Source organism: Macaca nemestrina, chromosome 3 (genome assembly GCF_043159975.1).
Source record: "Macaca nemestrina isolate mMacNem1 chromosome 3, mMacNem.hap1, whole genome shotgun sequence".
NCBI classification, from domain to species: Eukaryota; Metazoa; Chordata; class Mammalia; order Primates; family Cercopithecidae; genus Macaca; species Macaca nemestrina.
In genome coordinates, this window is record NC_092127.1 from 176338316 (window position 1) to 176352668 (window position 14353).

The 14353-nt window shown below is 37.5% G+C and overlaps 1 protein-coding gene across 8 annotated transcripts in view; it reads left to right on the forward strand.

Moving 5' to 3' along the window:
* LOC105487858 (potassium voltage-gated channel interacting protein 4) overlaps positions 1 to 14353 on the forward strand; it is a 1213665-nt gene that overhangs the window by 646959 nt on the left and 552353 nt on the right. Inside the window, exon 1 of one of the 8 annotated variants that reach the window (XM_071092626.1) lies at positions 53 to 5962. The exons of 6 other annotated variants lie outside the window; for them this stretch is intronic. In XM_071092626.1, coding sequence (XP_070948727.1) covers positions 5863 to 5962 — 100 coding nt within the window. In that variant the 5' untranslated portion in view covers positions 53 to 5862. Of the gene's footprint in view, positions 1 to 52; positions 5963 to 14353 lie in introns of those variants that run through there. One more of the 8 variants, XM_011751497.3, reaches the window with a different exon arrangement.

Below are 14353 nucleotides of genomic sequence, written 5' to 3' on the forward strand. Positions count from 1 at the left end.
CAGGTGCTACTTCAAATTTCAGGTGTTTTCAATGGCATCTAAAATATTATCTCTTGATCTCTGGAGTCAGACTTGGGTTTTAGTCCTGAGCTGGATATTTCCTGGTATAATCCAATGAGGCCTCCATTCCTTAACTTCCCCTTGCAAAATGGAGATAGTATTAGTAGCTGCCTCCTATGGTTTACAGAGGATACAGTGGAATAATCCATATAAAGTACTCAGTATGCTAGTCTGTCAAATAGTGATTATTCTACACACATGAGCTATTATCTAAATTTTATTTTTAATAGATTTTAAGCAGTGAAGACTAAGGATTTTTTAAAATTTTTAAATTTTGTGGGTATATAGATATATTTATGGGCTACAAGTGATATTTTGTACAGATATGCAATGCTTAACAATCAGCTCATGGAAAAACAGGTATTCATCTTTTTATTACTTATATTGGCTTATATAGTACCTGGATCACACCTTTAATGACTGAATGGAAGATGAACAATCAGAAACAAACTGAATGAAAGCTAGGTTTTGAGAAGGCCAACCACTGTGGTGAAAACGTAGAGAAAGTTTGCCCCCTTTCTCCTCCTCTCTTTAATGCCTTCCCAGCCTGGAATCTAGAAAGACATAACGTGCCAAAATCCCTCTGTTCCCTGCCTCAGTTCATCAAAGGGCAGACTCATCTTTCATTTTTTAAAAAACATTATTTTTGTTCCAAAAGCCATATTGCTGGAATCAAAGCAGAAATGGGTTCATTACTGTGAGTAACTGGTGATTTTGAATAAACTGCACCTTAGGGATATGCTCTGAAGTGCAAAAGTAAGAGTGTCTCTAATTAAGCACGTTCATTTTTCTGGGGACAGGTAAGAGATAACCTTCATGCAGCAGTAGAGCCTGAGCTGAAGGACTCCCCAACATTGTTTTGAAGGAACTTCTTTAAACGGAAGCACCTGAAACAGCCTCGCACCCTCCTCAGTAGTTACGTGAGAATGCATTGCAGAGAAGAAAATGTTGGCAAACTCACAAACAGTAGCCCTTTTCTCTCACTACCACTTCATACTTATCTGCTACACACACACAAACACACACACACACACACACACACGACAGGGGCACAGACCTTTCTTGTATCTAATATTCATGCAGAAAGGGCGAGAAATCTTTTAAAAAGTCACAATTGAGTGTTGGGTTACTTATGCCGGTGATGTTTGTTTCATTGAATGCTTTGGGTATCCCTGGCTACTGTTACATGAGACACATGGGAAATGTGATGACCATCAGCCCCACTGGCTTCAGATGCTTTGGGACATGGGATAATTGACTAGTCCTTCACAAACCTTTGTTTCCTCATCCATAAGATGGAAATATAAACCCCTCCCTTCCTCAAAGAGGGGTTTTAAGAATGGACGAGTCTATGTGTTAGGCCCACTGCTTGAAAACATATGTGCTCCACGAAGATTAAGTATCATTTACAAATATTATTGCACCTAATCCTCACAACACTTCCCTGAAGGAGGGATATTAGCCCCATTTTGATGACCAGCAAACCGAAGTATAGCGAGTTCAAGCAATCCAAATGAGGACAAAGATTTGGAGCCAGTATTTAGGTTTCCTCTTTCTGTTGGACACTCTTAATATTTCTCATTTAAAAGGGAATTCAGTGCCCTACAGGAAGAAAAGATATTGGATTAATATTTTAGTTTGAATCCTCGCTGCGACTTGAAGATAAGAGTTGCATATATAGTTAAGTAACTTTACTTATTTAGATTGCAGTGTTCTTTTAGCTGAAAATGAAGGGATGTGAGTGGATGCTATCCAAGGTACTTATCATCCATACCAGCGATTTTAAGATATTTTGGGCAGGGTAACCTTCTTGGCTGCTTTCCTTACATTGCTTTCATTGTTCACATGGGCAGGAACCACAAATCATACTCACATTAAATGCTGAAGATAGAGCACAGCCAATATGTTTGAGCATGCAGTGCTCTTGGCTCACCTTTAAAAGAAGCAGTAGGAATAGGACTTCCTAAGAAAAAAAAAGCACGGAAATCTCTCAGGGTCCACAGGCAGAGGAGGCACCCTGGTAACAGGAAATTGGGTTCTGCCAGATCAGGGAGAGAGCAGGTAGCTTTTTAGGTGAGAATATCAATCAGATTATTCATTCAACAACCACTCACTCTCTCTTATTCATCGGGCACCACTCTGCAATTGAGGATGTTATATTGAACAAGACAGACAAAAATCTCTACCCTCATAGGTAGGAGTTTATATTGTAACAATTCTGGCAGGAGACACTTAATAAACAAATATACATGCTAGGTGGTGACAATGCTTTGGAGGAAAATAACACTGGTTCAGAGGGTAGTGACTCCAGGGCCAGGTGAGGGAGGTTTTTCTGTATAGTGTGGTTAGAAAGAGCCTTTCTGTGATAGGAATTTTGGAACCAAGACCTAAGTCAAGTCACTTATTCATGGGAAGATACGGGGATAAACACTGCAAGAGAGGGAAATGCAAGGATAAAGGCCTGAGCTAATGAGGTAAAAATTTAAAAAGAAAAACCCTCAGGCCTTGGGAAGAACAACATAACAGCAAAGGAACCCATAATTGTGACATCCAGACTGAGTAGAAGGACTCTCACTCTGATGCTCTTCAACAGTTCCTGCCGGCTGGGCACGGTAGCTCATGCCTGTAATCCCAGCATTTTGGGGGTCTGAGGCAGGCAGATCACCTGAGCTCAGGAGTTCGAGACCAGCCTGGCCAACATGGAGAAACCCTGTCTCTACTAAAAATACAAAATTAGCTGGGTGTGGTGGTGCATGCCTGTAATCCCAGCTACTCAGGAGGCTGAGGCAGGAGAATTGCTTGAACCTGGGAGGTGGAGGTTGCAGTGAGCTGAGATTGCACCATTGTACTCCAGCCTGGGCAATAAGAGCGAAACACTGTCTCAAAAAAAAAAAAAAAAAAAAAGAAAAGAAAAAAAAAGTTCCTGCCTACATATGTTTCTCAGCCCCAGGTCATGAACTTTAAATGTGAACACAAAGGGCTTGACTATGGACATTCATAGATAAGGCAAGCTGAAGGGCTCTGCAGAGTTCACTGTACTAGAAAAACAGAACTCCCTTTCGAGTTCCAAGGTGGGGTGTGTTTAAGTAATATTAATCCTGTGAATGAGGAGGAAGAAAGATCCTTGAGTTTAATTAACTACTAGTTTGGATGCTTTTGATGTTCCAAAGTTACTGGAATTAGTGGATAAAACAGTATGTCAGCCAGATGTGGTAGCTCATGCTTGTAGTCCCAGCACTTTGGGAGGCTGAGACAGGAAGATCATTTGAGCTCTGGAGGTTAAGTCTGCAGTGAGCTGTGATCACGCCGCTGCTCTCAAGCCTGGGTTACAGAGCAAAACCTTGTCTCTCTCTTTCAAAAAAAAAATAAAAAAGAACGTCACAAAACAGTTTGGGGGATCATTTTGGGTGTAACCTTCACCCCTGTGCTGATAAGCACTTGTGCCAATATTTGGATTTTTAATTCATTTAAAGCCCTGTTGGATAATGGGACAAAGTAATTGGTTTTGCATTAAACAAATCAGAATTTGAAGCTTGGTTCCATCATTCACCAGCTGTATGACCTTGAGCCTGCCACTTAGATTCTCTGAGGCTAGTGTTTCACCTGCCAATCGTCATCCCTACTTTTAGAATGTCTAGGAAGGAGCAATGCATTAAAGCATCTGGTGTGTAGTAATCACCTAATCACTGATGACTTTTATTATCCAGCAAACATCTAGTAAGTAAGAAGTGCCCTCCATGGAGGCACAGTAGGGACTATCTAGATTAGCAAGGCGTGATTTCTGCCCTCTGGCAGCTTACCCTTTAATGGAGAGAATGTATACCCATATGGCTATCATATAATACATCATAAGTAGGAAAAGTACCATTAAAAACACACACAAAAAAGAGAGATTTGATCCAATTCTGGTTGAAGTTTCCATGAAAGAGTTTTAAGAACTTGACAGGCAGAGATGGTGTAGAAATGTTTTCCTAAATAGATAGAGCGGTTTGAGCAAACTCCTGGAAATGGAAAAGCCCAGAATGAGTTTGGGTGAAGGAAGCTGAACTGTCAGGCAGAATGTATTGACAGGAGTAAGACCACTGAGGTGCAATCCTGAAGGAGGTACCGGATCATGGAGAGACCAGCATGCTCTTCAAAGGAGCTTCAACTTTGTTCTGCAGGCAGATAGGGAGCCATGGAAGGTTTCTGATTAAGAGAATGATAAGAGGAGGACTGCACTTCCTCCAGATTGATTCCTCTGGCAACCTAACAAAGTCTGAGCAGAGCATGGAGACACTTGTGAAAAACACCCGAGGTGGTAGTGATTGAGCACTCACTCTTTTCTAAAAGTGTCACTCATTAATTCCCTCTAAAGAGTGATGAGCTAGGTGCTATTATGCCTCTCTTTATGGATGAGGACATTAAAACACAGAGATGTTAAGTAACTTACCTAAGGTCACACAGCTAGTAAGAGATCCCAGTGGTCTGTCCCTGGAGTTCATATTCTGAACTTATACTCCACTGCCTCAAAAATCAACCCCCAGTGAAGGATGCCTTCATTCTATCCCGCTCTGCCTTTGCCTCATCTCTTTTGCACTCTTCGGTCCTCAGCTTGTTCATCTATGAAATAGGAGACTTGAATTGGCTTTCTAAGATGCTTTCCCTCTCTTGTATTTTTTTTTAAATTCTGTATTTCATTGTGGAGCTAATCTATTTGGGCAGTGTTAGGAGGAAAGAGAAAGATGAAATAGTTGTGCAAGAGAGAGACAAAAGCTTCAGCTTTTTTTTTTTTTGATTTGATTTTTATTCTCAAACTTTTCTTGTTTCCAAATTTACTTAAATCATTATTTGTAAAGGATAGAAGGAACACATTAAATACTGTATATATTTTGGTGTATTGAATGGTATGAGGTAGTGCATAGGAGGTAGCTGTTAAATACTATGCAAACATGATGAATACTTATTCGTTTATTATTCCCATGCTTGGAAAAGATATGATAGTTACTACTCAAACCAGAATATTAGTTCTCAGTGACTGAGCTTTCGGATAAGGTGACTCATGGAAAAGAAAGTCAACATTGAAGGACTCCGTTAAGCCTCGTTTCAATCTGCACTCAGCTAGTTGGGACAAAATACACATTTGGATTTTCCTTACTGGTCAACAATGTTTCTGAAACAGCTGAATGCAAGTTGTCACTCCACCTCTCAGCGTTGTCAGGTTTTTCTCCGTATTTCAAGGTGCGGTGCTCTGCTCCCTGTCTGCAGCGGGAGTCCAGCCCTTGCTTAGGTTCTCTTGTTTCCAAGGCAACTGGCCGGCCCAACAAAGCCACTGGTGGCGGCGGCGCGGGCGCGCGGAGTCCCGGGGCGCAGAGCCATCTCCGCCGCGGCGGGCCTCACGTTTCCTCGGGATGTTCCTGGTGACCTCGTGGGTCCTCGGGTGATCTGAGCGCGACTTGATGCGTGGCTGTCTCTCTGTGCAAGAGTGATAACGAGGAAGCCGATAATTCCGACAGGCCCGACTTTATCCGGCTGCCACTTCTGGCCTCTGCTACAGCAGACAGGATGAATTCATTTTCTCTCTCTCACGTCCTTTTTCTCAGCCTCTCCATCTCCATCTCGCCTCCTTTCCCTTCTCTCTCTTCTCTCTCTCTCTCTCTCTCTCTCTCTCTCTCTCTCTCTCTCTCTCTCTCTCTCTCATACGCTCTCCTCCTCCCCTTTCTCTAGCAGTAGCCTTCTTAATGTAGTTTAATGGCTTTACAAAGAAAGCCAGGCAGAGGAGCACTTCTCAGTGGCTGTGGTCGGACCATGACCTAGCTGACCATGAACTTGGAAGGGCTTGAAATGATAGCAGTTCTGATCGTCATTGTGCTTTTTGTTAAATTATTGGAACAGTTTGGGCTGATTGAAGCAGGTTTAGAAGGTAAGGGAGTGCTTTTTAGTGACTTCTGAAAATTCTCTGTTTTGCAATGAAAATGTCTTAGATGAATGTAGGAGGCACCTGAAATGAGATCAGAGAAATGTTACTCTGGGATGGACATGAAGGAAGCCAGGTTTTTCAGGGTAGCAAAGATTAATGAAATAAACTTTTGTAAGTTGCAGTAATGTTTTCACAAGAGGATGTTAAAACTAGGAGAAACACTTTGGATCAAAAATGTGAGAACAAAAACTGAAGTAGTTAAGGGTTTATAACGGATCTACCTGCTTGTTTTGAGAGTATTTAGTCCATAATAATGTTCGGTTATCTAATATCTCCTTTTATTGTATCGGCAAATTTTATTTGGGTATATTGTGAGATCACTCATTTCTTGCTATACAAATGCATTGATCAAATGGAAATAAAGAGACATAATTTCTTCTGGTCTAAGGTTGGAGCCTGAGAATGGCAGGCTTTTCATAAGGTCATCTGGAGAAGTGTTTATAATGTTACCTATTTTACATACTAACAGAGATTCTAAGGGGAAAAGACTCTAACTCATATAACAGACTTTAACATAGATTCCAGGTAGCCAGTTGTTTTTCAAGTATTGCTGTTTATGTTCCTAAGAGGCTCATTCTCCTGTTCTTGTCAATCACCTTTTTGTTTAAACAGTAAATTTTGTATTTGCCCTTATCGTTTCCTAAATTAAATCTTTCTGTGGGAATCTGGGTAAATTTACATTATAATTTTCTAACTATTCAGAACACATTTGAGAGTGTGTCTGCATACAGCCAGTCGTTGTTTCTCTAAAGTTGGCAGAGCAATTTTTGAAAGAAGCTCTAGATGATGTTTGACGTAGTTATGTTTAGATATTTTCCTTGCTTCAAATTTTAAACTTAAAAAGGAAAATACGTTATAAATGTATTTACATCCACAACTAATCCAGCCCTCCAGAGAATGGCTGCCACAGTGTAACACAAATGAGATTGCATTTACAAATAGCAAACATTAAATTAAAATAAGTGTGTCACTCTGATGTAGGTTACCAGAAACCTACATTTATAACTCATGGGACGGGGGATGCAGGGTGCAGGAGGCGGGGGATGGTGGAGAGCTGGGTTTGTTTGTTTAATTTTAAAATAAGTTGCAGAATGCTTTTGGCAGCCCTGTCTGATGGAAATATCTGTAGTTCTAGAAAGAGGATAAATTCTAAAATCTAGAAGTGGCCATTGCTCTTTAAAATTGACTTCATGTTGTACACTGTCATGAAACCAGTAACTTGGTTTGGCTTCTCTGTTCATTTGTGTGTGTTATTTTACTTGGCAAATGTGATTGGGATGTCCCATTTTAATGAACTGGTTTTTACTCTCTGTGAGACTGACAATTCATGGAATAATCTCAGAATTCCTAGCTCTGTTGAGGGACTTGTTTTATCTTATTTCATGGATGTTGTGTGGTCATTCTTTTAGCTCTTGTGTAGAGGGCTTTGACTCTGGATGTGGTGATGACACTTACTCTAGTATTGGTTCTGCTTGTTTCAGGAGCCCAAATATTCACTCTCCCATATGAGAACTTGTGTTTCCTTCCTCTAACAGCTGCTAACCTCTATGAAGTCTTTCATTTTTATTACTTACATTCAAAGTTGTACTGATTTGTATGAACAATTTCTCTCTTGTACTTTATGTTTTCTAATATCAGCATTCTCCAGACCAATCTTGGACTAATACTATGGAGCGAATGCACTATCTCAGAAACTTTAATATAAACTTCATATATGATTTCCAGTGATTGTTAGGAAGTAATTATAAATGGTAAAATGTTGATAACCACATTAAGGAAGAATTATTTAATGCGTGAAAGTTGATAGAGAGAGAAAGAAATCATGTTTTTCATCTGGAAGTCTGTATAAGACAAATCTCCAAAGTAAATTTTAGAGTGAGAAGACCTTTAAAACAAGATTTAAGTTGACTACATTCTTTGCTAGCTGGAGATAAAAAACAAATGAATAGATTGATATAGCTAATTGTATATAGTTTAAGTCTGCAGTTCAGAATATGTGTACTCTACAGTTACAGCCTAATTTTAATTAATAAAAGGATAAGCAATGTTTATTATCAAGCTAGCATCTTCATAGTTTTTTCCTGAAACTTTCTTAAAAAAAAAGTGCTGATGTTCATTTCATTCAGATTTGTTTTCACCTAGGAGTTCCTTTCCTCCCGCACCATTTTGCATGTCTGAGTTCAGAAGATAATGATTTATTTCATCTTTCTTATTTCTGTCTGCTCAATTGTCCTATGAAAGAATTTGAATATTAAGTAGAAAATCTTGAACCTAGGTTAAAGCCTTATGAGGATGACTGTGAACTTTTTCCCTAAATCATTAAATCTCGTCGTGTAAACTTACAACTGTTTTACAGTATACACGATATTCAGAATGTAGTTTTTCTTTTCTGTGTTATATTTGTAATATGCATATTGTTCTGAAGGGCATATAAAATATGACGTTTGCGTAATGTAGTTATTTTGCTTTTATCTATGTATAGAATACATGTACTTCAAAATAAATTGGTAATGTAAAAGTCTAAAATATTTGTATTTGCTTATCTTTGAGTGCTTTGAGTTCTCCTTCATTGTAGAAGATGGGGGATTAGGTCCTTGAGTCTTGGATCCTGTTCTGATCTATGTATGATATTCATGAATATATAATACTACACAGAGATCCATGTCGTATGTTTATAACCTGAGAGTTGCAGTTATCAGGTAACATTCTTTCTCCTGAGAATATAAAATAGTAGTTGGAGCACAAATGCTTATGCCTCCTCTGCCACTCTCTTACTTTCTCTAACATTGGCTAAGTCACTTTACCTCTCTAGTTTTCTAGTTTTCCAAAATGAGAAAACTGGACTTGATAATCTCCATGGAACATTCAATTTCAAAACTTCAATGGGTGTAACAGGTAATTAAAATTTGAGAATTTATGTAACACATATCATTTACCAAAAAATAGATATCAGTGGCCAACTTTAAAATTGACATACGGTATAACCATTAGACTAATCTTTCCTTCTCTTCCATAGTGGGATAATTCATCTTACCTCTGGGAAATATTCATTGTATTGCAAGAGAATAGAGAAATGTCCTTTCCTGTAGCTCTAGAATTTGACATTTGGGGCTGCTATTTCAGGCATCCTCGTGATACAGTTTCTTGAAACTTAGAGTTCCAATAACAAATAAGCACATCATATTATCATTTATTAACTCATTTATTAACTTTTTTGGTAATTCCATTAAAATTTATTACATTTTCTTTGTAAGAAAAGGAATCTTAATGCCAGTTCAGTAGGCATGAAAATAATAGTGAGAAGCAGATTTCTAAGGATAAAACACAATACTAGTGGCCAGGGTTTTAAAGTCAGAGACTCTCTCTACTTAGTGGGGAGTTTAGGGGGCTCCAGAGTTGTGCTGGTTTGGAACACTCCTGAAACTTCAGAACAGTAAATTGCCTTTTTTTTTTCAACTATAAAAATGAAAGTGGTTTTCTGTTAATGCATTCTAGGGAGAAATCGAATCAAAATTTTAATGGCAAAGCGATTTCATTATCTCTATATGCAACACTGGGCTGTGAAAATATCTACTTTTCATCTAAATATGTATTAAATTATGCTGAAGCAGTTACTGAATTAAGAAAGAACCATCCTTCTACAACCCTTAATAAAAGCAAAATTTCACAAAGATGCATTAACACACATGACTTGAAAAAAGTCACTTTTATTGGTAATTATCTTTGATAAAAAGACAAAAAGAAATCAACTGGTAATCTAAGTCCTTAGGATAAGGACTAGGCTCTCTTTTGTATTTATTCAATTCATTTTATTTAGCAAATATCTGTAATACTGTAATACAAGCTTTCCCAAGATACTTAAGCAAGGTATTAGCTGTATATGCAAAGATGGATTTTTAAAACCTGAGTTCTTAATTCTCCCATGCAGTTGACAGAAGTGAGGAAGTGCTGGATCTGTCAATAAAATGGGCAAACTGAAAAACGTCACTGATGGTATGTTCAGACCATGATGCTTAATAAAGACCAAGGGGCTAGAGATGACTAGGAGGGGCTGATTTCCATCTCAAATAGCTTCGTTGAGATTCATAGAGTCTTGTTCTAATTTTCCCAGCATTCCGCTTCCCCCAATGCAATGGCATGCCAACGCTTATGTGTTTTGGGGTATCGGAGAAGTCTTTGTAAACTGTAAAGTTTAAGAAAGATAAAACTACTTTATATTAGAAAACGTAAAGATACAATCTTTTTATACCATCTAGGAATGAAATAAAGGGAATATATATACCATCTTTAGGGTCTCTTATGGTTCATCTTTTCTTATTTCAAGAACATTAATGCCTAAAAGGAGACTACTAGAAGAAGAAGATTTAGTATATTCAGAGATTACACTCAGGGGATCTAAAGTTATTTAAGTTGGATTCTAATCACAGCTTCACTTTTTATTAGTCATGTAATTTTAGACTATTACTTGACTGACATAATCCTAATTTTTAGCTATGAAATGAAACAATTATAAATAATGTTAATATCTTACTTTTTATTATCAACTATATGTCAGACATGTTAAAAAAGAGTATAGTATAGATATATTATTTGTGTAATAAAGTATAGCATGGCAATATCTTATTTAATCTTCACCATAATCCTTTAAAATAGATAATCACTTCCACTTTAGATATAAGAAAACTTAGACCTATAGAGTCCACTGAATTTGGATCAATGTTACTCAGCTAGTAAGTCATAAAACTGGAATTCAAACTTAAGCCATCAGACTCCATATCTTTTTATATAATTTTCATTTCCTAAGCATTACAACATTATGGGCAATGGCTAATAATTTTGCAAAGAGGAGAAAGTGTTAAATCAGGCATTCATTAATGGCTTTCCACAAGCCTTTCTTGGACACATTCTGTGTATGAAATACTCTCAATCACTTATATTATTTAATAAGCATAAGCATGCCTACTGTACTCTTCTAAACACAGTAAAAGAATATTATAAAGTCACTATAAATTAAACAAAATCTTGTAACATGAATACATCAGCATTAAATTTCAGTCAAATCAAGTGTACACTTTAGTTGGGATCGGGGCAAAATTTGAAAAGAAAATAGAAGTGTTTATTCTCAAACTGAGAGTTGATCTGGTTTGCTTTGGGAGACAAGTAAGATTGCTGGAAATAGATGGGGCAGAGAAGGGCTAGTGATTTTCGAGAAAGGAGGAAATTCAACATAAGATGCTACTGAGAAAAGTAAGACCTTGAACCCAGGATGACTATTATTCATGAAAAGGTCTGAGATGTATGGATTGGGTTGACTGAAGCATGGACGAAGGCAGTAAGATGATCCATATTGGAGTAATATTTTGAAGTAAGTGCATCCAGCAATGAATTAAAGCATAACACAAGCATCAGTTGGGTTTTAGCTTGATGAAGATGGTCATCAACAGAAAACACACACCCCAACCTTTCTCAGCAAGTAAAAAACAAGAAGGAACACTGATGGTTCTAGTTACTGAGAACAAAGGACAAGGGAGGGAAAAAAGCTCACCTTGGCTGAGACCCTGTATAAGACAAAGAGGGTGAAAAAAAGTGTTGCCTATGCCTCACCTTGGAATTATCATCTCAACCATGCAAGACGGAAAGTGTTATTTCGATTTTGCAGATGAATAAACTGGAAGTTCAGGGAGAATAATAACTTGCTTAAAATCACAAGGAAATAAATGAAGGAGTCTGGATTAATTCCAATATCTTTATTGTAGTGCCAATCCAAAAGGCATTCATTGTGACTGCACAAGATAAATATTCCAAAGTAAGATAAAACATACATAGATATGTAAAAGTCATATGCAATATAAACTTCTCTTACAGAATATGCCCATGAAAATTTAAAAACTGTATTTAAGAATCTGATTCTTTTTTTTTTTTTTTTTTGCTTCTAGTTCTATGTAGAGACATTAGTAAAAGCATGGGTATGATAGTGAACCCAGAAAAATAAGGAAGAGGGAAAAATAAGAGAAGACACATCAGTAATTTAGATAATTGTAACTCTGATTTATCAAGGCTTCATAGAACAAAACATCCTGCAGAAACTGCCAGTTTCAAATTGATCATCTTATAGATAAGGAAACTGAGTCCCAGAGAGATGAAATGACCTAAAAATGATTTGTTATTGACAGAACTATTTTCTGCAATGAAAAAGCTAATGAATTATAAGATAAAGATCAAACATAACCTGTTTCATAAAATGCTTATTCAAATTGTAGTTCTCTTGTTATTCTGCTTATGGTCCAAGAATTTAGGGCTGAGTGATAGTGAAGTTGCTTTTTTTGGCATAACTTTAAGGTTAGAAATAGGTGCGATTACAAAGAACTATCAGGCTGAGGGATTTAGCCGTAAATTGAGGTGTTTTTCACCTCTATGACTTGTCTGAATACGTTTAGTAATACTGAGTCATAACTATCTGGTAGCCAGTTCAGATACCCCAGAGATGAATTTCTGGAAGGCCGAAGTCCTATATCAAATGTATGTGTCATTGATTGATTGGGTTGGGTTTAAAACTGGTCTGGTGGCTATTTGTTACCACAATCAAATAACAAGTATTCATCTCCTTTCCATATATATATATTTGATATAGCCCTTGGCTTACCAGAAATTCGTATGTTTATATATATATATATATACACACACACACATGCACACACAATACATATGTACTTATGTATGTGTGTATATATATACACACACATACATACATAAATATATATACACACACACAAATCACAAGGTCAGGTACCTTAATTGTTCAACATGCCAATTATTAAATTCTAAATTCTGTACCTTCCTAACTGCTTGCTTTGGTGCCACCATCCCACAGATGTCTGCCCTAACCTCTCTGTTTGAAGTTCACCCCCACCGGCCAGACTGTTCATGACAATTATTTGAAAAGCTTTTGATTAGGTCAGTAGACTAATCATCAAGACAAATCTGGCTGCTGGAATTATAACAAGTGTGTGTTTCAGTTCTCATAGGGAAGCCATAGAATGTAGAAACTAAGAACAGACTCTGAAGCCAAAATAATTGGATTTGATAATAATCCCAGCTCAAATACATCGTGGCTGTAGGCCTTGAGTAAGCACTCCAACCCTCAGTACTTCAGTTTCTTTATCTACTAAATTGGAAGAATCATAGCATCTCCCTCTCCTGCTTGTTTTGTGGATTTATATAGTTGGTATTTGTATATGTTTAGAACACTGTATAGGATTATAATAAGTTATTTGTGTTTTGCCATTATAGCTAGGCACCATCATCTTTCCATCAAAAAAAAAAAAAAGAGACCACAGCTCAATACCTGAAACCAAAAGTTGCTTCATTGCTTGGTAAACAAGGGACAGCTGTGCTTGTAAGATGCTGTCACTCAAAACCAAACACTGCTGTTGCTATATAGAGTTTTAGGCTTTCCAAAGCATGGTTACTAATGCAAAATTGTCATTGATTGATTGGGTTGGGTTTAAAACTGGTTCTGGTGGTGACTTGTTACCAAAATCAAACAACAATTCATTTCCGTTCTTAAAACTAGAGTACAAGAACTTTTTAATGGTGAACTATCTATTGAGAACTCCCAAGTGCCAGCTACTGTTCTAGACACTGGGGATGCAGCCATAAGCTGAACAGATAAAGTCTCCATTCTTGCAAGTTCATCTGCTGAGTTTTGAGATACAAACTATAAATGCTACAAAAATAAGAACCAGAGTAGTTGTAGTAGATTTCATTCATTCATGCATTCATTCACTAACTGTATGTGCCTCAATTGTGGTCCATATGTTGTCCTAAGCACGGTATATGAACACAGTTGCAGAGCTTGAGAAATTTATATACTATTGGTGAAGCAAGACAAAAATATAAATAAAGGAATACATAGGAATATATAATCCAATATTTAATAGAGACAAGCACAAAATATGGCAAGGGGACAGAAATAGGGTGTTATTTATCAAAGGGTGGTCAGAGAAAGCCTTTCCAAAGAACCTACTTGTCTGAAAATACTTAAAAGAAATGAGTACATGAGACATGAGAGAGTCTGGCATTCCAGGCAAAGGAACCGCCACATACACGAGACTTTGGTTAGAAGTGTACTTCATGTATCCAAGGAGCACAGGCAGGCTAGTATAGCTAAAGCAGAGTGAGCTTGCCAGGGTAATGGGAGGAGCAATGGAGGGAGAGCCAAGGTCATATCCTACAGAGCCATTACAAGGACTTTAGGACTTATTCTTTGTTACTGGAAAGCCATTGAAGGGTTCAGATAGGAAGTCTCTACACAGTTCCTGACTCTACCTTCTT